The sequence below is a fragment of the Photinus pyralis genome, unplaced genomic scaffold (assembly GCF_008802855.1).
Source record: "Photinus pyralis isolate 1611_PpyrPB1 unplaced genomic scaffold, Ppyr1.3 Ppyr1.4_LG9, whole genome shotgun sequence".
In the NCBI taxonomy this organism is placed as follows: domain Eukaryota; kingdom Metazoa; phylum Arthropoda; class Insecta; order Coleoptera; family Lampyridae; genus Photinus; species Photinus pyralis.
In genome coordinates, this window is record NW_022170878.1 from 7,932,462 (window position 1) to 7,960,123 (window position 27,662).

General features: G+C 41.2%; 2 protein-coding genes across 5 annotated transcripts in view; one reads left to right on the forward strand and one right to left on the reverse strand.

Annotated features, from left to right (window-relative positions):
- LOC116180612 (sex peptide receptor-like) overlaps window positions 1-27,662 on the forward strand; it is a 561,029-nt gene that overhangs the window by 56,075 nt on the left and 477,292 nt on the right. The window lies entirely within an intron of this gene.
- LOC116180624 (neuromodulin) lies at window positions 1,561-27,038 on the reverse strand. The gene is made up of 5 exons (XM_031500707.1): window positions 26,893-27,038; window positions 21,302-21,465; window positions 8,230-8,493; window positions 2,434-2,531; window positions 1,561-2,383 (listed from the first exon to the last, which is right to left on the reverse strand). The coding sequence occupies exons 2-5, from the start codon at window positions 21,411-21,413 to the stop codon at window positions 2,249-2,251; spliced, it is 609 nt and encodes a 202-aa protein (XP_031356567.1). The 5' UTR covers window positions 21,414-21,465; window positions 26,893-27,038; the 3' UTR covers window positions 1,561-2,248.

Sequence of the window (27,662 nt, forward strand, 5' to 3'; positions counted from 1 at the left end):
TTCACGTCTTTGCACTTTTTCATTTTTCCACGTTCAAGTTTCTTACTCTCCCCCAGTTTTTTTGAATTTTTTCACGTTTCTTCCATTCTCTTTTCACTCCCTGCCACTTATACCTACTGTACCATACCATCACTACATTATATTCACTCCCACCTCCTCCTTCTTCCTCCCCAGCTTTAAGTACATCTTTTGTCTCCTTCGCACCTCCAGCACGTCTCATTCGCACATAAGTACTGACACCTTATATAGCATTGAATATTTCCGTAATATACCAGGAATATACTAGGGATATGCGAAAGGGAATATCTCGGATATTCTGAGAATAAGCTTAAAAGTATATTCTTCATTTATTTAATTCTGAGAAAATGAGTATATACCTCTTAGGATATTCTGGGAATAAACTTACAGGACATTCTCAGTTTATTCTTAATGTTCTTTGTATATGAGGTATAGATACTATTTTGGATATTCTGAACATAAACTTTTGAAAGAACGGTATCTTTTTCTTCTCAATTGAGCACTTGGACCAACTTGACTCATCACTACTCTAAGTATATAAACTCTTCGTATGCTGGAGAGTATTCCATACTCTAGCTAGACCCCCGGTGCTATACGTTTTCCTTTACAACAATTAACATGTTTGGTTATTTTCTATCTTCCATATACATGAAAGTTCTAAGGGCGAATGTTATTGGGAAGAACGTATAGTACTGAGGGGTATAGAATATACAGGGTGATTCCTATAGTACCTGCCACCGTTTGGGAGCGTGTAGGTGGTGCGTAGGGGAGTATTTTGATATAGGACACTTGGGGTCGAAAATCTAAAATAAGGGTGCCAGAGCCAAATTTACCTTCTGGAATTTCACGCCTGTAGGTAGGCAACCCAACCGGCCGGCGGTGCACACGGAGCGATCTCAGGCGGCGATGTGTGGCTGACACTTGATCAGAATTTTGTTTAAACCCACGAAATCCCGTCTGCAACGACGCGTATCAAGTGAATAAACACTATGGCAATAGTATAATAATAGTTGGCTAGATGTAGGAAGTGCATTGAGAACAACGGTGGCCACGTTGAACACTTGTAAACGTTATTGCTTTTGACTGTCGTTTTCCCTCCTTCCCTCCCATGTCGCTTCCTCGCGCTAACTCGCTCTGCATCGCTCCGCGCGAAACGTCGGTCGGTTGGGTTGCCTACATACAGGCGTGAAATTCCAGAAGATAAATTTGGTTCTGGCGCCCTTATTTTAGATTTCCGACCCCAAGTGTCCTATATCAAAATACTCCCCTAGGCACCCCCTATACGCTCCCAAACGGTGGCAGGTACTATAGGAATCACCCTGTATACCTACCGTCTAGGAAAAAAAGGGATTTGTGTACTGGGGGGATATTCCATACCCCCTCGGGCCCTCCAGTACCACGGTCACTTCCAAAACATTCGCCTTTAAAACTTTCATCATGAAAATCTTCTTAGAAAATAATCACGCTTTCCGTCTCATGCATCTTGTGTCTCAAAAGTAAGAGGGGGGTAGTGTAGCGAACCAACGATAAAAAAATTCAACACAAAGGTATACCGCTTTATTTGCTGCCGCCATATACAATTTACATAAGTAAGCGTAAACGTGTGTTCTTTCAACGTAAGATACAATCTGAACGCCGCCTTTACAATAATAAATAATAGTAGAGTGGGATATTAACAAATGCCTCTTTTAAATCCTCCATAAAACTATAACTATATCCATTTATACCTTTGAGCATTAACAATAATGCCAATAATTATTATAATTATTTAAACTTCTGCTAGTTTAGCGGGGCGACTCGCCCGGAGTAACAATTTTTAAAACTACCATCAGCTACTGTCTTCTTTTATTAGTAATATAGAAAAGGTAGGTTTTTGGTGCTGGCACTTGAAATAATTTAGTGCTCTAGCTCTTCGGGCGACATTGTGGGGCGGATCCACAACGTCCCGCGGAGAACTATACTAAAATTGACGAGAATAGTACTAGAAAAGTATCGAACCGTCCCGTCCGTCTGTCTGCAGCAAGGCAGGCGGTTATAGGTCAAAGACAAAGGGTAGTATTTCTAAAACTGGGACCTACTCTAAGGAGTTGAAGGGAACAAAGTATATTGCTACGAGTACTCGATAAATGAAAGTATGTACAGGACTAAATATAAATCACACACTGTATAATAGTAGGTTAGTAACGTGATTCGCTTCGTAGGTATTAACACACTGTATACGTTTTTCGCTTCATTTCGTCTCGGTCTGTCCGGGCTGATCTTTGCGTACGGCGTGACCGCGAAACGACGCCTGAATTTTCGTCGCCGCCTTATTCAGTTCCGGATCGGTGAGGTCTATGTCGAGCTCCTCTTCTTCGGGCGTCGGCTGAAAGCGTAGAGTTAATCGATTAGGAAGGAGGCAAAGGGACCGCTCACCTTTTGGGGTTTCTGGTCGCCGTCCTCCTTATCCATCTGCTTGCGGACCATGTGACCTCTGAATGACGCCTGAATTTTCGTCGCGGCGTGAGTCAATTCTGAAAAGGAAAAATTTGTAAATTTTTGGACGACAATTGACTTGGGTCGAAGGTGTTTTCAATCGAAAACTTTATTTGTAAAACATTAAGGAGCTTAGTTTTAAGTCTAGAAGCTCACCTTACCTTCAAGAATGTTCTAATGTAAGCTTGAAAACTTCTAAAGCTGTTTCTTGTGTAAACCTTTTAGTTCTTTAATTAATTCCGAGCTGAAAGCGTCGCGGAAGAGCCCCAGAGCCACTCTCCGTGTTGCGTTTTTCTGGGCCAACAGTTTTTGAAACAGAAATGTGTATCAGGAAAGCATAATACCGGAAAAGCATCCCGGAATCACTTCTGTTGCTTTCTCTTCCTGATATCCCGTCACAACCGTTTGTAAAAGAAAATCAAGAAGCACAATACCATTTCGCATTTCTGTCATCCTGATACGGCAATTTGTAAAAGAAAAAATGTATCAGGAGACACAAAAGGGGTTACTCCATTGTACACCATCTGGAGCTACTGTATCATTGAAAAAGTGTTAATTTCTGTACATTTGAGAAGAGAGTACAGGAGAACATGATACTAGAGGAAGTTTCCGATGTTCTAACGCAACAATATTTAACAAAACGTTTTGTACCAGGAAATCATAATACCCTTATACTTTATTTTACACCTTTCTGCGTTTCTAGTATCTTGCCCTAACAACTATTTGGTACCAGGAGGAGATAACGCTAGAAAAGTACCCCGAAATTAATTTTACACGTACTTGTTGTTATGTAACCCTGACGCAATAATTTTTAAAAGCGAATTTTGTATCAGGACAACAGAAATTTTGTATCACGTGAACATAATACCAAAGATTAAAAAATGAGCGCCGTCTTTCGTTGCTGTTATCCTAACACATTAATTTTTTAACAAAAGCATTGTAACAGGAAAACATATACCAGCAAAAGTGTCAAGCAGTTAAAATTGTGCAGCAATTCCCGTTTAATTAATTTTACGCCTTCTTCCGTTTCTACTATTCTCATTCAATAGTTTTTAATAGAACATATTGGATCAGGAAGCCATAATACCAGAAAAGTTCTTTTATACTTGTTCGTTTTTTAAATTAGAATTCGGTGTCAGGAGAACATAACATCCGGAATTAGAATCTCGCACTTAGTATTCAATTTTCTTGCGTTCCTGTGGTCTCTTAATACATTTTACACTTTTTTGTATTTCTTTTGTTGTAAAAATTGTATCAGGAGGCCAAATCTTCCGCCACATTTCTTTAATCCTCACCCAACAATTTTTAAAGGAGAGTTTCGTATCGGGAGAACATACTGTCAAGGAAAAGGGCTTTGAAATTAACTTTCTTGCGTTCATGTGATCTTGATAAAGAATCCGTTAATACGTTTCACACTTTGCGTTTATGTATGTTGATCCAACACAGTGAATCTTGCATCAGAAGGACATAACACTTACTTGCAATTAAATCTACTACATTTCGCGCTCCTGAGATTCTGGTACGGTAATTTTTAAAAGAAAGATGTAGTTAATGCAGTTAATTCATTCGACAATTTTCAAAAGAGAATTGTGTATCAGGAATTCAGAGAAGAATTTTTTCATTTCCTTTCTTGAGCAATTTTTAAAGGATGATGTCGATCAGCAGAAATGCTCTCAGTTGCTTTACGTGTTGTATTTCTGTTATCCTGATCCAATAATATTTAAAAACGAAATTTTTTATTAGGAGACTATGCCATAAAATTTCTGTTATCCTTATCCAAGAACGTTGTACCAGGAGGACACGATACCAGAAGAAGTGTTTCGAAATTAATTTCACCCTTCAAGCTTGTCTTGTCCTGATCCAACAATTCGTAAAATAGAAATTTGGCTAAGGATTTCCTGGGATTCTGATACCAGTCTTTTAAGAAAGATATTTCAGTTATACTGTAGTCAGTGAGTCAATACATGTTCCCCCCGTGCGTTTCTGATACCCTGATTTAACTATTAGAAATGGTATATCAGGAGAATATAACACCAGAACATGTGTTTCGTATTTAATTTTTACCCTCGCCCAAGAATTTTGTAAAGAGAATTTCGTATCATCAGGTGAACATAATTTTGCACCTTTTTACGTTCGAGTGATCCTACTAGGGAACTTGAAAAAATGCTTTAGATTAGAAGACTGGTAGTTATTCTTCTGTATACCAGGAGAACGGCGTCTAGAAAATCAATTTACACTTTTATGCGTTTCTGTTATCCCGATGAAGAAATCTGTAGAGTAAGTGTCTCCTGATACATTTTACACCCTTTTGCATTTCTTTTGTTGTAAAACTTCTATCAGGAGGCCAGCCAAATCATCCGCCATATTTCTTTAATCCTTACCCAACAATTTTTAAAGGAGAGTTTCGTATCGGGAGAACATACTGTCAAGGAAAAGGGCCTTGAAATAAACTTTCTTGCGTTCATGTGATCCTGATAAAGAATCCGTTAATACGTTTCACACTTTGCATTTATGTATATTGATCCAACACAGTGAATCTTGCATCAGAAGGACATAACACTTACTTGCAATTAAATCTACTACATTTCGCGCTCCTGAGATTCTGGTACGGCAATTTTTAAAAGAAAGATGTAGTTAATGCAGTTAATTTTACACCTTGCGTTTCATTCGACAATTTTCAAAAGAGAATTGTGTATCAGGAATCCAGAGAAGAATTTTTTAATTTCTTTTCTCGATCTAGCAATTTTTAAAGGATGATGTCCATCAGCAGAAATGCTTTCAGTTGCTTTACGTGTTGTATTTCTGTTATCCTGATCCAATAATATTTAAAAACGAAATTTTTTATTAGGAGACTATGCCGTAAAATTTCTGTTATCCTTATCCAAGAACGTTGTACCAGGAGGACACGATACCAGAAGAAGTGTTTCGAAATTAATTTCACCCTTCAAGCTTGTCTTGTCCTGATCCAACAATTCGTAAAATAGAAATTTGCCTCAGGATTTCCTGGGATTCTGATACCAGTCTTTTAAGAAAGATATTTCAGTTATACTGTAGTCAGTGAGTCAATACATGTTCCCCCCGTGCGTTTCTGATACCCTGATTTAACTATTAGAAATGGTATATCAGGAGAATATAACACCAGAACATGTGTTTCGTATTTAATTTTTACCCTCGCCCAAGAATTTTGTAAAGAGAATTTCGTATCAGGTGAACATAATTTTGCACCTTTTTACGTTCGAGTGATTCTACTAGGGAACTTGAAAAAAAATGCTTTAGATTAGAAGACTGATAGTTATTCTTCTGTGTACCAGGAGAACAGCGTTTAGAAAATCAATTTACACTTTCATGCGTTTCTGTTATCCCAATCTAACAGTTTGTAACAGAATGTTGTATCAGCAGAACATAATTCCAGGAGAGATCTCTGGGAAATAATTTTCCTGTGATCCGAATAGGAACACAGTTGTTATCTCGCTTCAACAATAGAATTTTACACCAGAAACAGTGTCATGCAATTAGTTTTACACGACGTTGCATTTTACACCTTTTGAAGTTCTTGATCTCCCGATACAACGGTTTTCAAATGAGAATTCAGTATCTGGTACGCAGATCTAACCATTTTTAAGAGAATGTTGTATCAGGAGAACAGTGTCTAGAAATTCATTTTATACTTTCATGGGTTTCTGTTATCCTGATATCTCAATTTTAAAAATGAATTTTGTGCAAGCAGAACATAATGCTGTAACAGATATTCCTGTGATCTGGATAAACATCTTAAAGGGATCAGGTGAACAGATGTACCTCTACACCTCCTTTCTATTCCGATTTGGTTAATTTTTTGCATCTTGTCGCGTTCTCTTTCTGTTATCCTGATGCAAGGAAAAACCGTCGGAAAAAGTGTCCCCCACTTAATTTTACACTTTTTTGAGCGTGTGATCCTGATAAAAAAGGATTTTAAGAGGGAATCAGGAAAGCAGAAGAAGCTGTAACCCTGATACAATTTTGCAAAAGTGATTCCCTCAAGCAATTAGTGTCAGGATTACAATGTTTCCCTTTTAAAAAGCTAATTTTCACGTTCTTTCGTAAACGCGTGTATTGATTTGCACATTCCCTGTCCTTTTCACCTGCACTGCTTTCGCCCGTAATAAAATAATACCTGGCGACCCCAGGTGACCGTAGATTTAATTACAATTTGATATCCTAATGGAGATCTACGGGTTTGAACCTTCTCAATTCGAGTTTGTTTAGAATTTGGGGTTAGGTTGTCTTTCCTTTTCTGCCATCGCCCTGCCATACAGGTTAGTCACATCAAATTTATAAACGCCAGTTACTCGGCCATTCTTCAGTATATTTTCCGAGCCGATTCGCATGAAATTCGAATCACTTCATATTAAATTTCCTAGCCGGAAGATTGATCTGTCACCCGGCTCTTAGCTTCGCACGAGGAAAAACACATATCATACAAGGGTGCGATATGAAAAAGACAGGTCGTAAATTACATTCTTTCGGCACATAAATTTAAAAGTAGTGCACAATCCCGTCCCAAATATCAACGCGACCTTTTAGTAAAGGTGATTATTGACGTAAGGTGAATCGGGAATCATTCGCGGTTAATGAAGCGTAATTCATCTTTTGTATCGGTCACCGACTGCCTTTTTCCGCCACTTTGACTGTGCGTTCGGGTGGCTGATTTTCGGGTCGGACAAAAAATATTTCGCGTAAAAAAGGAGACAGTTTGGAAGATACGGCGCACGAAAAAAATTGCTGTTTCAGGCGGTTTTAAAATACTCCACCTAACAAATTGTTCTCGTTTCATTATACCAGCTCCGACCTATCGCCGTGCGGTTATGATAAAAAAGCCCAAATTACCTTTCTAGCTTACGGTACAGTAGTTTAGCATTCATCCAAATGCCAAGTGTAAATATTACACATTACAAAAAAATAGTGTCCATCAAAACCAGCCCCACAGATGGGTATCTACGCCCTCGTTCGGGACTAAACAAACTACAAGTAATTTTCGAGGTATTCTAGCAAGTTATGTACTACGAAATATTTTTTCTGGTCACACTCACGTGGATTGCAACTTTCTTGCGTCTGATTTGTTGAATTAACGGAGACAGAGACATCGGTTACGGCGTTTTCAGTATTACGGACGTGACTAACCTGTACGGAAGCGCAATGAGGGTTCCCCGTATTTGATTGTACCATGCACTAGACAGACTAAACCACTGGGGTAGCAAATTGTAATTACAGCCACGGTCATCTGGGGCCGTAAAGTTTTATTTTATTACGGACGAAAGCAGTGCAGGTGAAAGAAGCCGAGAAACATACAAATCAATACACGCGCTTAGGTAGGGAATGTGCACATTTATTTAAAAAATAGAGCAAGGGAGCACTCTTCCATTTTGATTCTGAGAATAGCAGCTTGAGGGGATTAAGTGTCACTTTGTCAAAATATTTAGTTTCAGGGAAAAAATGAAAAAAACTTCATAATTATGGTCCATTGTCTTGTAAGTGCTCGGGGTTGCTTGCACTCACTCTAGGTTAACCTACTTAAAATCCACTTTACTGTCAGGGGATTTAGTTACAATTTTGAAGGTTGAAAGTAAATAAATTTAAATCGAACTTATCGCACCTGCCCCCCATTCTACATTAAGTAGAGACTGTCGCGTGCCGCGATAAGCATCCGAATCGATACCGGGCGTTCTTTCGGATAATAAAAAATGCAATCCTTCTTACCTACGTCATCGGATCCGAAATCGTTCTCGAACTCTTCCTGCTGGTGTTGCTGCTGCTGCTGCTGCTGCGAACCGGTCGATTTTGCCGCCTTGTCCTCGTGCTTCATCGTCCTTCTCGTCTGGTGTCCCCTGAAGGCCGCCTGTATCTTCGTCGCCGCTCCTGCGAGATCGGGATCCGTTAGGTCTACGGCTTCTTCGACTCCGTCCGCGGTCTCCGACTGTAGCGTTATGGTCTTGGCCGAGGGCGGTTTCTCCTCCTTTGTTTCTGAAACAGAACTTTAATTGAGCCGTGGCGTGCGCGCGGTAATTAAACCTACGTTGGGCCAAGGTTGTAAGTAATCTCCAGGACTCGCGTCGATTAGTTGCGATTAGAGCCAAATCAAAAGGCTTTCAGGTTAATATAGAAATACAACCGGCGACCACGCCTGTGCCTGATTAGATTTAGGTTATGAAGGCACGAGCCGAATTCTTAAACTGGAGCGAACCATTGAATATTTAAACGTGCTGGTGTAGCAGAGGCTCGTTAAAATTTAACGGTTTCCAAACAAAGTTTCGGTTTCTTTCACCATGCCCAGGCGCTGCATTAATACACAGCAATTGCGGGTAACTCCACGAGCAGGTGGCACGCTCGCTGTTTATTTTCGAGCTTTAGTTTTGTTTGCTCTTGTCGCTAGGCATTCCGTAGAAGTTTGGAATGTATACCGACATGCCCGGAGATACTTTGAGCTAAAAGACAAATACGACCCTTTAACCGATTTTGCTAGGGGGGGGGGGTGTACCACTTCATTATCTTTTTCGAATTGCAGAATTAAGTTCACGAGACGCCTCTGGGATAAGGCCGGCGTGCCTGAGCATAATAATTGTAGATTTGAATCGATAAATAATTTAATTTGCGTTACGTGAGCCGAATGCAACCAAATCAAAGCGAAAAACCGCTGAGCGGCTCCCAGAGGCGCCACCAAGTGAAAACCAGCTTTGAATAACGTAGCATTCTTTCATTTATTTCCTTCTTCAATTTTTTTCGCTTCAAAGACCTAGAAAGAAAGTTTCAAACTTCAATTTTACACGAGGAAGCGTCGGTGACCACTGCCAATTTAATGGCGATTATAGGGGAAGTGTCCATTACTGTTGTAATTCAAAGTGTTCGAATTCCTACTTCAACTAGCAATGAAAACAATCTTGATATCAAAGTAATTAGGAATAATTAAGCTAATTAAAGAGTAATTGGATCGGTCAAACCTTAAATTTTAAACTTCTAATTAGATTTTTGAAATGTTTGAAGCACTAACCTCAGTTTTCGAACTTCTTTGCTCCTGACATTTTCATGTAGGTAAAGTTTTGTTTAATAATAAAAATAATTAGCAGGTTCAAATTGACAAAAGGCTCATTTTGTTAATGCGACGCAATAAAGGCAGACAGTGGCGACAAAAAGAAATAATCGACTGTCTCTGTCAGTAGCCAAAAGAGCGTTTTGTGGACACCCAGTCAGTTTTTACTTTATCAATTTTGACCCCCCCCCCTCCATCGGTACCTTCAAAAATGATGATGATAGGTATTGAGGACCGTAACTGTTGAGGTGGGAATGATCACCATCAAAACTACTTTGCCTGGGGGGGATTCCATACTCTCTAGACGCAACGGTAGTACGTTCTCGTTTCAAAACGTTTGGAACCATCCATATATGTGGTGATCATGTTCGAGGAAGAGCCATCGAACCTCCTTTTCCTGGGGAATATTCCACACCAAATTCCACTAAGAAAAGGAGCTTCGGCGATTTTTCCTAAAAAATGGTCACACGTACTGAGGACTGTGGATTTCAGTAAGGGAGTGTACTTCACCGGGGGGTCTGGGGGGTATGGAATACCCCCCACAAAAAAGAAACTTCATAGCTCTTTCTCCAGAATGATGGGGACAAAAACTGATTGTAAATGGGTTGGAGGGGGAATGCCCCACCGGGTAATCTTCAAAATGTCTCTTTCCCTGGGGGGTATTCCATACCCCCCAGTCGTACATTCTCGTTTCAAAACGTAAAATTATCTATGCTTGTGGTGACTACTTTCGGAGGAGCATTCGATACCAAATTCCACCAGGAAAAGGAGCTTCGGCGATTTTTCCTAAAAAATGATCACACGTACTGAGGACTGCGGATTTCAGTAAGGGAGTGTACTTCACCGGGGGGTCTGGGGGATATGGAGTACCCCCCAGAAAAAAGAAACTTCATGGCTCTTTCTCCAGAATGATGGGGACAAAAACTGATTGTAAATGGGTTGGAGGGGGAATGCCTCACTGGGTAATCTTCAAAGTTTCTCTTTCCCTGGTGGGTATTCCATACCCCTCAGACCCCCCGGTCGTACGTTCTCGTTCCAAAACGTAAAATTATCTATGCTTGTGGTGACTATGTTCGGAGGAGCATTCGATACCAAATTCCATCAGGAAAAGGAGCTTCGGCGGTTTTTCCTAAAAAAATGGTCACACGTAATGAGGACTACGGATTTCAGCAGGGGAGTATACTTCACCGGGGGGTCTGGGGGTATGGAATACCTCCCAGAAAAAAGAAACTTCATGGCTCTTTCTCCAGAATGATGGGGACAAAAACTGACTGTAAATGGCTTGGAGGGGGAATGCCTCACCGGGTAATCTTCAAAGTTTCTCTTTCCCTGGGGGGTATTCCATACCCCCCAGACCCCCCGGTCGTGCGTTTTCGTTTCAAAACGGTAAATTATCTATACTTGTGATGACTATGTTTGGAGGAGCATTCCATACCAAATTCCACCAGGAAACCGAGCTTCGGCGGTTTTTCCTAAGAAACGACCACACGTACTGAGGACTGCGGATTTCAGCAGGGGAGTACACTTCACCGGGGGGTCTGGGGGGTATGGAATACCCCCCAGAAAAAAGAAACTCCATGGCCCTTTCTCCAGAATGATGGTGACAAAACTGATTGTAAATGGGTTGGAGGGGGAATGCCTCACCGGGTAATCATCTAAGTTTCTCTTTCCCTGGGGGGTATTCAGACCCCTCGGTCGTACGTTCTCGTTTCAAAACGTTTAGAACCCTTAATATTTGCGGTGGTCGTGTTCGGGGGAGAACCATCGAAGCTCCCCTTCTTGCGAGGCATTCCACACCAAACTTTCCCAGGAAAAGGAGCTTCGATGGCTCTCCCGCGAACATGATCACAAATCTTGATGGTTATCAACGTTTTGAAACGAGAAAATACCTCCGGTGGGACCTAGTGGGTATGGAATACAACCCAAAAAAAGGGAACTTGGATCCACCCACTTCGAAGCCATTTACAATCAGTTTCTTTCATCACTCGATGAAGAGCCAACGAAGCTTCTTTTCCCTGGGAAGCTTCAATGGTTTTTTCTCAGAGATGGTCATTTCAGCAATTTTGACACCTGAGCCACGATCGTGCGAGTGGTCTATCAATACGACCATCATAGTCATATGTGAAATTGCAAGACTCAAATGAAAAATGTAGAATCTAAATCGTTTGCATGAATTTAAAACCTCATTTGCCTGTGGAAGATATTCGAAGTTTCGTTTTGTCAGTATATTCACAAAGCTCAGCTCAAAGAGCTCATCCCGATCATTATCAATGTCGCGCACTCGTAAACCGCCCCCATTCTACCCTTTCGCATACGCGACAAGATACTAAATTTTGATTACGCACGCTCTGGTGATTATCACCGGCGGCGTACAACGCCGATTGCAAAACACGATTGTACTTGTTAAATTCATCGAACGCCCCCTCCCTCCGTATTCGAGACACCCTCGTGAGGTGAGTGATTTATAACTTGGTATTTTGTTGAAATTATTTTTCGCCTCGCGCTTAAAAAAGTTTAATTTCGCTTTAGCACTCCGGCTTTAATTTACTTGGCGAATGGCGAAGTTCTATGTAATCCTGATACTATTTATAACATCAAAGGGGATAATTAATGCTTTATCCTTTTCAACATAATGGAGAAAGGGTGAAGTATCGTCGTTTTATTATTCATATCATATTCAATGTGCCTCTGAGGCACGCAACGGGGATGGGGGGGGGGGGGGGTACGCTACCTAGTTTTATCTAAGGCGATTCGATTAATTCCATTAGAATGTCCGATGAGATGCGAACAAAATTGATATCGTTAATCATCCTGACGGAGAATGGCGTAAGCCGAGGATTCGAGTGCAAGGCGCCGTAATTTTAGGGCGAAGGTGTACTCTCGTATTGACAATAGTGACAATATCTTCCAATGTATTTATAGAGGATCGACGTATCTCGATGCAATGAATGCGTACGGTAAGGCGATGATTGAGTTGATTTTTGTACGAAAAAAGTATCGGATACGCTTCATTCAAAATTTCGATGCCCATTTATCGACGTCCTTGCTCTTCAATCACCAAAATCGGCCACGTCAGCTTCGTTCGCGCCCCGATATGATTTTCCATCAACGTACGAGGAAATTACATTTCTCCTTTCTTTTCGTATCGAAACCAATTTACAACAGAATCGAGTTACCCAACGAAAAATTTCAATCAAAACTTATATAACAAATTACACTTCGTTAATAGCGAGCGAAATTTCCGAATTGCCAACACCCCCTCTTCCTCGCAACGGTATCGATTTCGGTCAATGATAATTGAGCTAATACATTTTTGATTTGCAATTAGTACCGGTACTACCGGTCCGCGTTTATAACAAAGGGGACCTAAGTGCATACACGGTTTCAATTAATCCAAAAATAGCGCGATGGAATGTAGGGCAAAAGCGTGCGCTGACGTCATTCCGGTAAAATCGGACTCATCAAATCCGGAAGATTTTTGCTGTATCGTCGTGCTTTAATTAACGCCGGAGGTGGTCTGAAAAGCGCACGAATGGATTATGTAGCCGGTTACCGAGGTTCATTTGTAAAATGTCGGAAGGGGACGACGCTTCTAAAAGGTTAGATTTATCGGGGACCTTCTATTCATAGATCCGATACGTTTTTATCTTTTCTTTCCGAATTTAACATTTTCCATTTATTTACCTGACGCGGCGATTAATTATCTAAAATGGCTTCGCCGTTGCTGGGGTTTCCTCGGAGTTGAGTTTTTAAGTCTTAGATTCGGAAAAGACCAATTAACAAAGGAAATACATTATAGAATTGGGGCTTTTCAAGATTCGGGGCTAAGGCTTTTAAAGGCCTAAATGTTAGAAGCTTATTAGAGGTCTCTTCAAGATTTTTGAAAACTTGTAGACTCCTAAAGACTCAAATACTGATTAAAGATATTCAACTTAGAGACTTTATGCTTTATTAGACTCATATGGCGTTAAAGACTCCTAAATACCCTTAAAACTCAAAGCTCTTTAAATCTTAAAAACACTTAGTTACTCGCAACCACTCCAGGTGCCAGGGGAGTATTCCATACCAAATTCCCCAGACCACCCGGTGCAAAACTTGATAGTCATGCAGTAAACTGAAATAAGAGCGGCGAGCCAGACTGTTTTGGGGGGATGACGTAACAAGGGGGGGTCGGGGGGATATGGAATACTCTCTAGGAACACATTCCATGAATGATTCAATGTTCGCGTTTATTAGTGTAAGATCTTCATACATACAGGGGGGGCGTATTCCATACCCCCATACCCCCCCCCCCAGTGCTAAGTTTGATAGTGTCATTCAGAAAACTGAACTAAGAGCGGTGAGCCAGACTGTTTTGGGGGTTGATGTAACACCGGTGGGTCTGGGGGGTATGGAATACCCCCCAGGAACACATTCCATGGTTGATTCAATATTCGCCTTAATTAGTGTAAGATCGTTATTTATACAGGGGGGTTTTCCATACCCGTAGACCCCCCCCCCCCCACTGCTAGGTTTGATAGTGTCATTCTGAAAACTAAAATAAGAACGGTGAGCCAGACTGTTTTGGGGGTTGATGTAACACCGGTGGGTCTGGGGGTATGGAAAACCCCCCAGGAACACATTCCATGATTGATTCAATGTTCGCCTTAATTAGTGTAAGATCTTTATTTATACAGGGGGGTATTCCATACCCGTAGACCCTCCCCACTGCTAGGTTTAATAGTGTCATTTAGAAAACTGAAATAAGAACGGTGAGCCACTGTTTTGAGGGTTGATGTAACACCGGAGGTCTGGGGGGTATGGAGTACCCCCTAGGAACACATTCCATGGTTGATTCAATGTTCGCCTTAATTAGTGTAAGATCGTTATTTATACAGGGGGGTATTCCATACCCGTAGACCCCCCCCCCCACTGCTAGGTTTGATAGTGTCATTCAGAAAACTGAAATAAGAGCGGTGAGCCAGACTGTTTTGGGGGTTGATGTAACACCGGTATGGAATATCCCCCAGGAACACATTCCATGATTGATTCAATGTTCGCCTTAATTAGTGTAAGATCTTTATTTATACAGGGGGGTATTTCATACTAGCCGCCTAAGAAATTTCTTAACCCCCCCCCCCCTCCTCCCCCGTTGCTCACTGATATCGACAAAAAGTCGCGGAGAAAAATCACTAGAGGCACTTTTTACTTTTAGAGTCAGTAGCTTGTAAAATAATTCAACGGTTGAGGGAAGGGGGGGGGGGGGCTTGAAGACTTTTAAAACCTTTTAATGGTTTATAAAAGACGAAAGCTTAGACACACTTGGAGGTAGGTACTTAAAGTCGTTTTAACGGACCTGAACACCGATAAAGCCTGTGAGACGCTATTAAAGGCTCTAGAAGGCTGTAGAACACAAGCTGTAAGGGTTGTAGACATTTAAAAGCCTCGAACAGTTTTTAAAAGTATTCAAAACTTTTTAAAAATCCTTTTAGAGGTATGAACAGTCTTAAATTTAAACCGTGAAAGATCGTAGTCCGACAGTATTTAAGGGACTCCATAAACCTCTCTGCCTTCTACGGGTTTCTACAGTCATTAAAATTCTTTAAGGGTGTCATGCCTAAATATTGAAGAGCCCTTCAGGCTTTTTGGGGCTGCCAGAGTTAGAGACAATTAAGAGCTCCTTAGAGTTTTCAAAAGCCTACAGGATTTTGACGTCTTTAAACCATTACAAATTTGTCTATGGGTCTCCAAACACTTTCAGGAGCATTGAAGGGACTCCAATGGTCTTCTAGAGACGTTGATAGCTTTTAATTGACCTTCAAGAATTTCCAACAGATTCTAAGAATGAGTTTTCTTTCGTTTCACTGTACTGTGAAGTACAAATTAAAATAATTGAAATGGCGTTAAGACTTTTATTAAAATGTCGTCTTTTGACTGCCACCATCTTTTCCCCAAAGGGACGATGAAAAATGTAGCTAATTAACATGATCATTTATTTCTCCGAGTACCTTCCATCAAGTTAACGACGTCTAGCATAAAATTAAGCTCTAAACTACACTGAGGGCATTTGTTTTCCCAGCCCTAACCGAGTGCGAGCTTAGAATAACAAGGGCACCACTATCGCTAAAGGGCAACAAAAGGCTGCGTTTAGCGAATATCGGTGAAGCGGAATGTTCAATCATGTATACGTAATTCTCTCGAGTAAGTTATGACGAATCGATTTCTGCTCGAGAGCGGCGGCGCTTATTTTGATTAATCTAAAATTAATATCTCGATATTTGAATACAACAATATCGCAAGAGAGTGTGTCGTCGATCAAAGTCGAAACTCCGCTTCGTTTAATGCAAATATTAAGAAATTATGCAACGAATCCGACGTGCATAGGAAATTCGAAAACTTTTTTCATTACGCTCCACCACTTCTCCTCCATTCGCCGGATTATTAAAAAGTTACTGTTCAATAATTGAAAACTACACGGGAGAAACTTTTTCCAACCGTAATTGGATTCTGACACGTGCAATAGAATTTCTGACATGAGCGTTCTGGGCCTTTCTAAGGCATTGTGCAACCTTTCTGGAGGAAGAAGCTTTCGAAAGGACCAATAAAATTAGCCCGCTTAACTCAGGAAAGGGCTCGGTAATCTTTTGGGAGTGCTGGAAAGCACAGTCTGAGTCAATAAGGTCCAAATTGAATATTCATCCGGGTTCTCACTGGTACAGTATCTAATTGAAATGGTTCCGACTATACAAAATCACGTTAAATTTAGTGATTCATTGATCTGTGCCATGGTGGAAGTATGACTATCTATTTAGTGTTAAACAACGATAAAGATAGACGTTTCCTTTGTATTCACTAGTAAGATGACAGTGATCGTTAATGTAATCTGTATTACAGCAATGGTAGGGGCTCCCCCTATATCTACCGATGAAGTGGCAATGATCACCGACTAACATTTTAAATGAAAAGTGCATTTCCCTAAGCGCCACGTTTCAGTGTGGCGATTTCTATAGGTAATTGTAAAACCAACATCCAGCTAACTAATTAATCTCCTTTCGGAATACGTTAAGAGTAAACGCATGCATTTTAACAACAAAAAAGGGACTTTGATCGAACGTTCTTCCCGAATGCCGGTTTCAATTTATCATCGCGTCCGTTTATCTCAACTAATGTTTCCTCGGCGACCCGAGCTTCTTACATCAAAACTCCCTACGGCACATATTCCGACGAGAATAATCTGTACGGTTACGAATTCCGATGCCGTTCCTCGACAGCGGGATGATGCGTATTGATTTACGACCCGGTAAATTTTAATCTAATTAGGTTTTATTTTTTTAAGCCTTTTTTTCCGATCGCGCGAATTGCAGAATTTCGAAAGTTTTGACGGGCCGATAGCGTAAACGTTACGTAGGCCATTGGGACGAAAAAGAAATGGACTTACCCTCTGTTTGCGAAGCAAAGGCGCACCTGTCCGACGTCGTTAGCGCGCGATACAGACTAACGCTATGGCAAAATTGTGGACGTTGCAAGGCGTTATATACGATGTATCCTGTTGATATGCACGTAACCGACATGCGTCCGGTCGGACGGTCTCGCTGACTTTGGCGAAGTGGAGGTGTACCTCTGCGGGACGTGTGTCGTAAGTTGGTGAAGGCGAGGTGAGGTGTTCCGATGTAGGTCGGTTTCTGTCGTAACGTATACAGAAGAGCGGTAAACTGATTAAGGCCTTTTGTATTGTAGGTAGATGCAAGGAGAATTCCTAATTCTCAAAAGCATCGGCGATTAAGAGTTTTCATTGGATGGCTATTAATAAAAATCGCGTTCTCTTTTGCGTTACCACTAGTCCCATTTGTTTTCTTTGTTGTTTGGAATGAGCCGGTCTGATCGATGACGACTACTTTGCCAGTTTTTTTTAAACACGAAGACATTAAAACGCCGCCGGCCGTCTTAATTAACTTGAGATTGGTTGTTGGTTGTGGAAATAACGCTTTGAACTCGGTCGTTTCCATTGGTATTACCACCGTAATTACAAATCACGTTAATTTTCAATGTGATTCATTTAAACATTTGAAATTTAAAATTCTCGATTAATTCTACATATTGAACTACAAATTTTATTTTTGGCGATACCGTCGTCGTCACAAGCAACCACCAGGGGCCTGTAACACAAGCCGACAGCCGTACAAGTCCTACAATTGTTAGAACATATTTTACACTTGTAGCTTTTTCATAACATAACTCATTTGCATATACCGAATTCATTAGGACTTGTAGATAGTTACAGGAAGATTACTTGTAACTTGTAGGCTTGTTACAATGGTATAGTTTGTGTTACAGGGCCCAGGTGGCCACGGTTAGTTCAGATCAAGTGGTACCTTTCTAAGGCCATGAGAACTGTTCCATTACTTGACCTTTCTTTAGACTTCTGTAACAGGAGAGCATGATGGCTCCCAGGAAAACCACATTCAACGGAGGTACTTTAAGCTCAAAACAAACTTTCCAATGCATTAACGCTTGAGGGCTTAAGCGATTGGGGCTTGAAGGTTTGAGGGACTGGCGACTTCACGGGTTGAGGGATTCGCGACTTTGTCTAATAGGGTGAGTCTATTTGAGACACTAATTTGGGAAATACCACATAAATGTTTAATGGCACTGGTTTAGCAACTATCACTTTTGCATGGAAATTTAATATCATGTCCACATTAATGGCGAACGAGCTGAAGACACCCAAAGGTGTTAATTTAAAATTAGTTCGGCACAAACCTAGGTAGAGTAAGGATCTAATGGGGGTAAGACAATTTGCGCCGAAATAGGCTTTTTATGAAAGTTTCTCGTAAAGTGATGTTCTAAAATCAGTGAATTACTGCGTCAGATCTCTTTACTGCCTAGGTTAGTGCCGAACTCGCCTTCGGCTCGCTCGTCACTGGTTCTACAATCTACAACCATCACTTCTGTTCCAACATCATGTCCACTTGAATGGCGAACGAGCTGAAGGCACGAAAAGGTGTTAATCTAAAATCATTGCCGAGCGAGCCGAAGGCGAGTTCGGCACATACCTAGGCATAGTAAGGCTCTAATGGGGAAAGACAATTTGTGCCGCTTTCATTAAAATAGGCTTGTTATGCAACTTCCACGTAAAGTGATAGTTTTAAACCCAATGAATGACCCGGTCAGATCCCTCTACTGCCTAGGTTTGTGCCGAACTCGCCTTCGGCTCGCTCGACACTGGTTTACAATTTACAAGCATCACTTTTGCTTGTGAAACTTTAATATCACACGTCTACTTTATGGCGAACGAGCTAAAGATACGCAAAGGTGCTAATTAAAATTAGTGCCGGCGAACCGAGGCGAGTTCGGCACAAACCTAGGGAGAGTAAGGATCTAAAGGGGTAAGACATCTGTGCGAGGTGGCCTTCATTAAAATAGGCTTTTTATGAAAGTTCTCGTAAAGTGATAGTTCTAAAATCAGTGAATTACTGCGTCAGATCTCTTTATGCCTAGGTTTGTGCCGAACTCGGCTTTCGCGGCTCGCTCGGCACTAGTTCTACAATCTACAACATCACTTTTACGTGAAATTTTAATATCACGTTCATTTCCTATGGAACAAGCTGAAGGCACGCAATGGTGTTAATTTAAAATCAGTGCCGAGCGAGCGGAGGCGAGTTCGGCACAAACCTAGGCAAAGTAAGGGTCTAATGGGGTAAGACAATTAGGGCTGAAGTCGCCTTCATTAAAAATAGGTCTGTTATTAAACTTCCATGCAAAGTGACCAGTGGATTTACTTCGTCAGATCTCTTTCTGCCTAGGTTTGTGCCGAACTCGCCTTCGGCTCGCTCGTCACTGGTTCTACAATCTACAACCATCACTTCTGCTCCAACATCATGTCCACTTGAATGGCGAACGAGCTGAAGGCACGAAAAGGTGTTAATCTAAAATCATTGCCGAGCGAGCCGAAGGCGAGTTCGGCACATACCTAGGCATAGTAAGGCTCTAATGGGGAAAGACAATTTGTGCCGCTTTCATTAAAATAGGCTTGTTATGCAACTTCCACGTAAAGTGATAGTTTTAAACCCAATGAATGACCCGGTCAGATCCCTCTACTGCCTAGGTTTGTGCCGAACTCGCCTTCGGCTCGCTCGACACTGGTTTTACAATCTACAAGCATCACTTTTGCTTGGAATTTTAATATCACGCCCACATTAATGCCGTACGAGCTGAAGGCATGCAAAGGTGTTAATTTAAAATCAATGCCGAGGGAGCCGGAGGCGAGTTCGGCACAAACCTAGGCAAAGTAAAGGTCTAATGGGGTAAGACACTTTGGGCCGAAGTCGCCTGATTTAAAATAGGCTTTTTATGAAAGTTTCTCGTAAAGTGATAGTTCTAAAATCAGTGAATTACTGCATCAGATCTCTTTACTGCCTAGGTTTGTGCCGAATTCGCCTTCGGCTCGCTCGGCACTGGTTCTTCAATCTACAATCATCACTTCTGCTCCAAAATTTAATGTCATGTCCACTTTAATGGCGAACGAGCTCAAGGCGCGCAAAGGTGTTAATTTAAAATCAATGCCGAGCGAGCCGAAGGCGAGTTCGGCACAAACCTAGGCAGAGTAAGGATCTAGTGGGGTAAGACAATTTGAGCCGAGGCGGCTTTCATTAAAATAGGCGTGTTATAGAACATCCACGTAAAGTAATAGTTCCAAACCCAGTGAATTACCGCGTCAGATCTCTCTACTGCCTAGGTCACTGGTTCTACAACTATCACTTTTGCTTCAAATCTTAATGACAAGCTCTCTATTTGAAATTTAAAGGTCGAGTGAGCCCAAGGCGTTATCGGCGCAAGTCACAGCAGAGTATTAGAGAAAGGGTTGGTCTATTTGTGCCCTTTTTGGGCTACCAATGGAAGGTTTGCGCTGTTTTATTAGATAGTTTGTCAGTTGGAATATTGGAGCCCTTTCCTCGAGCTTAGATGGAACCTTCCTCGTTAGTTGTGTTTTACTGATCGTCATAAAAAATTCACAACGTTATTCATTGGCGAATTAAGAGCAGAAAAATGTTCTCCGACAGTATGATCTCCTGATACAAAAGAAATAATGAAAATAAAGTGTTGGAGAGCGTCTCTTGGGCTTAGTAGAACCTTCCTCAGTGATTATGTTCTCCGGGTAGCCAGAAAAAATATCTCTGGCGCGAACTAGGAACGTAATCGCCTTGTCACAGGGAATATTTTTTTGCTGAGAATAAATATTCTCCTGGTAGATTAAAGTTAGCTAATGGATGAATAGTTTCACAGACACAAATAGCGGATAACGTAAATTTCCGAAGTGATTTGCGACTTTAGAAACTGTTAGTAGCTTAATCTGTATGTACACGACATAGCCGGCGCGGGTAGCCCCCCCCCCCCCCCCGCTGCATGTAACCTTTTAAATACCATCAGCTTTGATTTGCACCACCTGATGCACTCAATTTTCGGGGTGTGCAGAGATCAATACTCTGGTGCGCGATGAAGTAAGGTTTGCAGCGCCATCTGCCGGTGGAATTACGAAACTGACGTGCGGATCTCTTCCCGAGGGAGCGCTCGGCGCAATTAGTGTGAAAGGCCGCACACACGCACATGCCGTGACAGCAGGGGCATCATTAATACTCGTATCTCTTGAAATGTCAATCGTACATTCATTAAACGCACGCGCCCGATCGAAATTCTGCATAAACTAATTGCAATTAGCATTGCGCCCTTGCGTCGCCTGGCACCGGTTTAAAAATAGACGTTACCTACCTGTTATTTCGTCTACATTATTTCCATCAACTTTCGGCGAGTCGTTCTCGTTCTTGTCCTTCGCTTCCTCGGGAGGCTGTAACGCGGTATCCTTGCTCGTGTTGCACCCCATTTACGCACTTTCACGACCGATTTCTAACATCCACTCAGTCTATCGATGCACCCTGAAACAAACGACATCAACTATTAATTATTATGCTTTTTATAGAACCAGAGATCATTAATAATACTCGCACGAAAGGATCGATTAGGCACCGCATACATCGACGGTATTAATCTGTACGGCTTGATTGTGCGACAGTAAAAAGAGCGATTGCTTGTAATCGTTTCTAAACATGAAATCGCTTTATTTGTCTATCACTACGGCCCCCGTTCCCTCGATAAAATTGTGGGGTGGGGATACATTTAATAATTAATCTTGGGTCACCTACAGGTGCCGCCGATTACCCTGAATTGGGACGCCTTTTAGTTCGAATCAAACACTAGGGTCCGCCGACGATAAACGGTCGATGCACACAGTGAATAATACGTATTATTAAGTGTGCTCTGTCTAGACGGTACTTTCCAGCTTCTCATCGATTCTTGTAGCATCGGCTGTACAAGCAAATATTGTAGTTTTCGACGGGATTATTGGTGAAAATTCGAAATGTCTTCGAGTTTTTTCGGATAAATAATAATTTCGATCCCCCATCCCACTCCCAAGAAATTACTTCCGGCCTCCGGAAGTGCTCGAGCAACAGAATTCGTCAATCCAGAATATTTCCAACGTTTCACCGTAATATTGGCTTCTGCAGCCGTGAAATATTCCCCTAAAAATGCCTTTGGGATAACCCGCTATCGTAATGTTGAAGCTTCTCTTAATAAACACAGGATATTCCCTCCAGAAAATATGTTCATTACGCATTCATCTCTGTCCGTTTACGTTCAGCATATACCTACCCAATAATGCAAGTATATTCCGGACGATTGTAAGAGATGCCAATTCGGGAAGGTTCGGAAAGATTCGAGAACGTTCGGGAGGAAGGTATAGGGAGGTTAAGTGAGATTCGGTAATATTTACAAAGACTGTGGGAGATTGTGGAAATTCTAGGGGGCTGAGGACGTTTCGGAAAAATCAAATGTATTCGAAACGGTTCGGAAAAAGGAAGATTCAAGAAAATTGTGGGAAGATCAGAAATAATCAAGAATGCATAGGATGGTACAGTCAAAAATTTAGGAAGACAGGAGAATTCCAGATTTGTGAAGGTTCGATAACTTTAAGGGAAAAGTTGGGAAAGGTCAGGAAGACTAACCAAGACCGTGAGATTCAGACGTTTGATTCTAGAAAGTTTAGGAAGATTCAGGAGCGCTGTGGAGGATTGTGGCAATCTGGGAAGATTCGGGACAGTTTGGCAAGACACGGAGGCATTCTGGAATATTTTTAGAGGAAAATTTCGGAAAACTGTAGAGGCTGTAGGGTGAAGGGGATAGGAAATATTCCGGAAGGTTCGAGAAGATTCAGTAATATCAAGAATATCATGGGATGAGGAAAATATCTGAAGATTAAAGAAGATTCATGAGGATTCAAGACGACTCACGAAGATTCAAGAAGATTCAAGAACAATCAAGGAGAATCAAGAAGATTCAAGAAGCTTCAAGGGGATTCAAAAATATTCAGGAACATTGTTGGAAAATGGAGAAATTCGAGAAATATCGTAACGATTCAGAAATATTGGAAAATGTTATAATTTCGGAAGACTAAGGGGGAATTGGGGACATTCCGGACGATTATAAAAGGTTCAGGATGATTTAGAAATATAAGGGAATGTCCAGAAAGTCGAAGATTAACCGAGATTTAGTAGGATTCAGAGATAGTCGGGCACTATAAATATTCGGAAATATTTAAGAAAACTAATGGAAACTGTGGGAGGTTCAGAAACCTTCATAAGGATTTAGGAAGGTTCGGGCAACTTCGGAATTGAGGAGATTTGTGAAGGTTCGGTTTAATATAGAGGATCGCGGAGTGTGAGAGAGGTTCAGAGTGTTCCAGAAAAATTCGGAAATATTCATGGAAAGGCTCCGGAATATTCGCAAAGGGAAGGAAATGAGGACTCAGGAATCTTATGGAAGATTCAAAAAGACCATACAGAAACACTGATCAACTGTTGAGACGAGGAAGGGTTGTGAACGTGAACAAAGTTAAGGGACAGTCGTGGAGATTAAGGGAGGTTGAGAGAGATTCATGAAAGGTCGGGGAGGTTCACGAAGACGATTCAAAAATATTGGTTGATGTTCGGGAAAAGGAAGGTTCAAGAAAACTAAGGGAGATTCAATAAGATTCATAAAGATTCAAGAAGATTCATAAAGTTTCAAGAAGATTCATAAAGATTCATAAAGATTCATAAAGATTCAAGAAGATTCAAAAATATTCAAGAAGATTCAAAAGGATTCAAGAGGATTCAGAAGGATTCAAGAGGATTCGCAAGGAATTCCAGAGGATTCGAGCGGATTCACGAAGATTCATGAGGATTCTGGGGGGGTTCGAGAGGATTTAGGAGGATTCAGGGGGATTGGGGAGGATTAAGGGGGATTCAGGAACATTCAGAAGGATTCAGGGGGCAACGGGGGGATTCGAGAGGATTAAGATTCGTGAAGATTCGGTAAGATTTCAGAAGATTCAGGAATATTTAGGAGGACAATGGGAGAATGAAAAAATTCGGGAAGGTCCGAGGACGTTCAGAAATATTCGGCAATTTTCGCAAAGAATAAATTTTATGAACGTTAAGGGAGATTCAGGGAAATTCAGAAACACTAACGAAGCTTGTGTGTGAGAATTATGGAGCATTTGGAAGAGTTTTAGAGTGGTTTAGGAAGATTCTGAAAGACTGTGGGAGATGAAAACTTTAAAAAGCTCAGGAATATTCGGAAAGGAAGGTTCAGGAAAGTTGTGGAAGATTCGGGAAGGTTCGAGAAGATTAAAAAATATTCAGAAATGTTTGAGATGAGATAAACTAAGGAGATTAGGGGAGATTCAGAAATATTCAGAAGAATTCGGATGAATGAATTGAAAAATATTCAAGAAGACGAAGTGAAGGTGGTTTGTAGGGTGAGTAGGCTCAAAAGTCAGACTTTTTAGCCTACTCATCCTACAAACCTTCACTTCAACACCACCCACGGCCGAAGGAAAAAAACCTTTTAATCATTCAAGAAGACTGTGGGAGATTGCAAAAATCTGGGAGGGTTTGCCAAAACCCAAATGTATTTGGGAATGTTTGGGAAAAGGGATATTTGGAAAAACTAAGGGAGACTCTGAATAATTCAGGAACACCTATGAAAACTTCGGAAAAGCTTGGGAAAGTTCAAATATATTTGAGAATATCTGAAATAAAAAAATTTAGGGAAATTGCGGAAAATTCAGGAATATTCGTATTGATTGTGAGAGGTTGTCGAAGTTCTGGAGGGTTCGGAACGGTTCGCAACACTTAGAAGTATCCGGGAATGTCCGGGATAAGAAAAGTACATATAGATTCAAGCATTTAAGAAGGGAGTGGAACACTGGAGAAGTTCGGGAAGGTTCGAGAACATTCAGAAATATTTGGGAATATAGTAAATTTTAAACAGATTAAGGGAGATTTAGAGAAATTCTGGAAGGATAACGAAGCCTGTGTGAGAGTAAGAGGGTGGTGAAAGAATTGGAAAGATTCAGGGGGGTTTTAGGAAGATTCAGAAAGACGTGGGAGATTGGAAACATTCGGGAGTATTAGAGCATTTTCAGAAAGATTAGAGGGAAATGAAGTCCAGAAAAAGAGGACTCTTCGGGACTTGTAAAGCTTCGGGTAGTTTAAGAGGAATTCTTGGGAGTTAAGGAAGGTTCAGACAGGTTCGAGAAGATTGAGGAAGATCCGGAAAGATTCGAGAAGATTCGGAAAAATAGCAGAAGGAAAATATGTGATAAGACGGAGAAGGAAGATTTAAGATTTCGGAAAATTTAGAGATATTCCGGAAGACTGTGGGTGATAGGGGAAATTCGGGAGAAATTCGAAAGGTTCGTGAAGATCGGGAAATATCCGAAGATGTCCGAGGAAGGGAAGATTTATTTTTATTTTATTTATTTTATTTTATGATCCCTCTCTTGTTTTGGGCCCTCAACAATTTATTTAGGAAAATTCGGGGATAGTAGGGAAGACCATGGGACTATAGAAATTCGGGAAGATTCAGACGTATTCGGGAATCAATCAAGAAAACTAATGGTAAGTGTGGTAGGCTCGGGAAGATTTAAGAAGGTTTAGGCTACTTCGGATAAATTCAAGAACTCGACATTTATAAGGCTCCGAGAAAAGAGTGTCATCGAAAGTGAATCAGAAAAATTCGAAAATATTCAGGAAGATGCTAAAAGGTTCAGGAAAATTATCGATGATTGAAAAAGACGATTCAGAAATACTCTTGGAAGCAGAATTAAGGGAGAGCCATGGAAGATGCAGGAAGATTCACGAAAACTGTGGGAAATTGGAGAAATTCGGGACGGTTCGCGAAGGATTCAGAAATCTTTGAGGTGAGGACGAGAAAGAGATGAGGAAATCTACTGAGATTCATAATATTCAAGGTCATTTGACAAATTATGGAAGGATTCGGAAAGCTTTATGAAAATTCAAGGAAAACTAAGGGACATTCCCTAAAATTCAGGAATACTCACGAAGACTGTGGAAGATTGGAAACATTCGTGAAGGTTCGAAAATGATTCGGGATGAGAAAAATTAGGAAGATGGAAGGCGATCGAGAAGGCGATTCAGAAATATTTAAGAAACCGATGGAAATTCTGGAAGCTACGGCATGGAAAGGTTAGGGAGCATTATCGGGAATAGTAGAAGGTTCTGGAAATTTAAGGGAGGGTCATGGAAGTGAAGGAAATTATTCAGGATGAGGGCTCGAAAAAATTGCGTAAGACTGGTGAAAGTTAAAGAACTCTAAGAAAACCTTAGGAATGTTTGTGAAGAGGGTTCTGGGAGCTTCAGGGAAACATTCGCCAAGAATCAGAGGTATTTTGGAATGTTCGGGAAGAGAAAGATATCAATGCAAATTGTGGGAGGCCCAGGTTCGAAAAAATTCAGGGAGATTAGGGAGAATATTAGTACAGTTTTTATAGAAATTCGAGCATTGAGGCATCCTCTTGAGGGAGGTATCTCGTTCCACTTTTCATGGTGAAATGTTCAGTGCGCCATTCAAATTATGTTCGCCCTGTGTGAGAAATGCACGATTGAGAAGCGTGACGAGCGATTCTTTCAACAGGTCGTCTCATGTGCGAAACCGAAATGTAAAATTCACGCGACCTGCTTATACAAAGACGCAATGGCAATGGCGAAACGAAAACCGAAATTTTGAAAACGGTCGCGGTACCTACAGTTGGCAACTTTGGTGCAATTACATCAATCACTTATGAGGTAATTTCAGATTTATTACCAACCTCTGAATTTAAAATTGAATTCAAGCGCGCCGAGACCGATCCTTTTTGGCAAAAGCGACCGAACGGCGCCGTTTTATTGTGATCTAACGGCGTCGCGACGTCTGCTTCAATTAGATCATTTTCTACAACCAAAAAAAACTGTTGTACTTACCTTATTATTTCTAATCGCAGGGAAAAAATTAACTAAAACACTAACAACTACTCGGAAAGGCGAAATTTGGATTGAAACAAAGGATCATTATGACCTTAACGCGTGTTTTCTAATGCCGGGAGTGCCAAGCACGGGGTTAAAGGAAGGGTGTGTGTGTATTCCATTCAAAACATGCCAGATGAGCTGCGTTTGCGCTTTCGCCCGAAAGGTTACTACCCCGTAATGCACACGCATCGTAAGGGGGAATTCCATGTCTCTTTGTCATCCGGAATCGTAATGAGACGACCGCACGGAGACAATTGCAAGTTTTTATCGTATTGTGGAAAGTGGAAATGCTATGAAATGATCGCCATGAAATCTCCTCCCTTAAGAAAACAGCAGCTCTTGGTGCAAAGATCTCAAACCCCCAAACGGTATGCAATCCGGTACGCCTAAAATCGAGACACAGTCTTTGAACGTTTTCCCACCGAAATCGATCCATTTGTACAAGTTCTTTTATAATGATCCAGGTAATTTAGGCCAATATTTCTCTTCGGGTGTCAGTTACTGCAGTATTTAAAAGTTACGGAAAAACTCCCCTTGCAGGCTTTGGAAAGGTTAGGGAAGCCTATTGTCACTTTTACTTGGCCTTTGAACGCCTTAAACGCTAATAAGTGCTCTGTAAGACTGTAGAACGATTAAGGGAGCTCTCAGCATTAGTGTATCAAAGGCAGCCTTAGGGACCCTAGGAAGGCTTCCCGCAATTATGGGAGGTTGTTAGCAGCCTCCGT

Coding starts and splice junctions, on each gene's coding strand:
- LOC116180624 (XM_031500707.1), bottom strand. CDS start 21,413: ATGGGGTGCAACACGAGCAAGGATACCGCGTTACAGCCTCCCGAGGAA. Junction 2,532..8,229: donor TTTCGGATCCGATGACGTAG/GTAAGAAGGATT, acceptor TTTCCTTTTCAG/AATTGACTCACGCCGCGACG. Junction 2,384..2,433: donor GCGACCAGAAACCCCAAAAG/GTGAGCGGTCCC, acceptor CTACGCTTTCAG/CCGACGCCCGAAGAAGAGGA.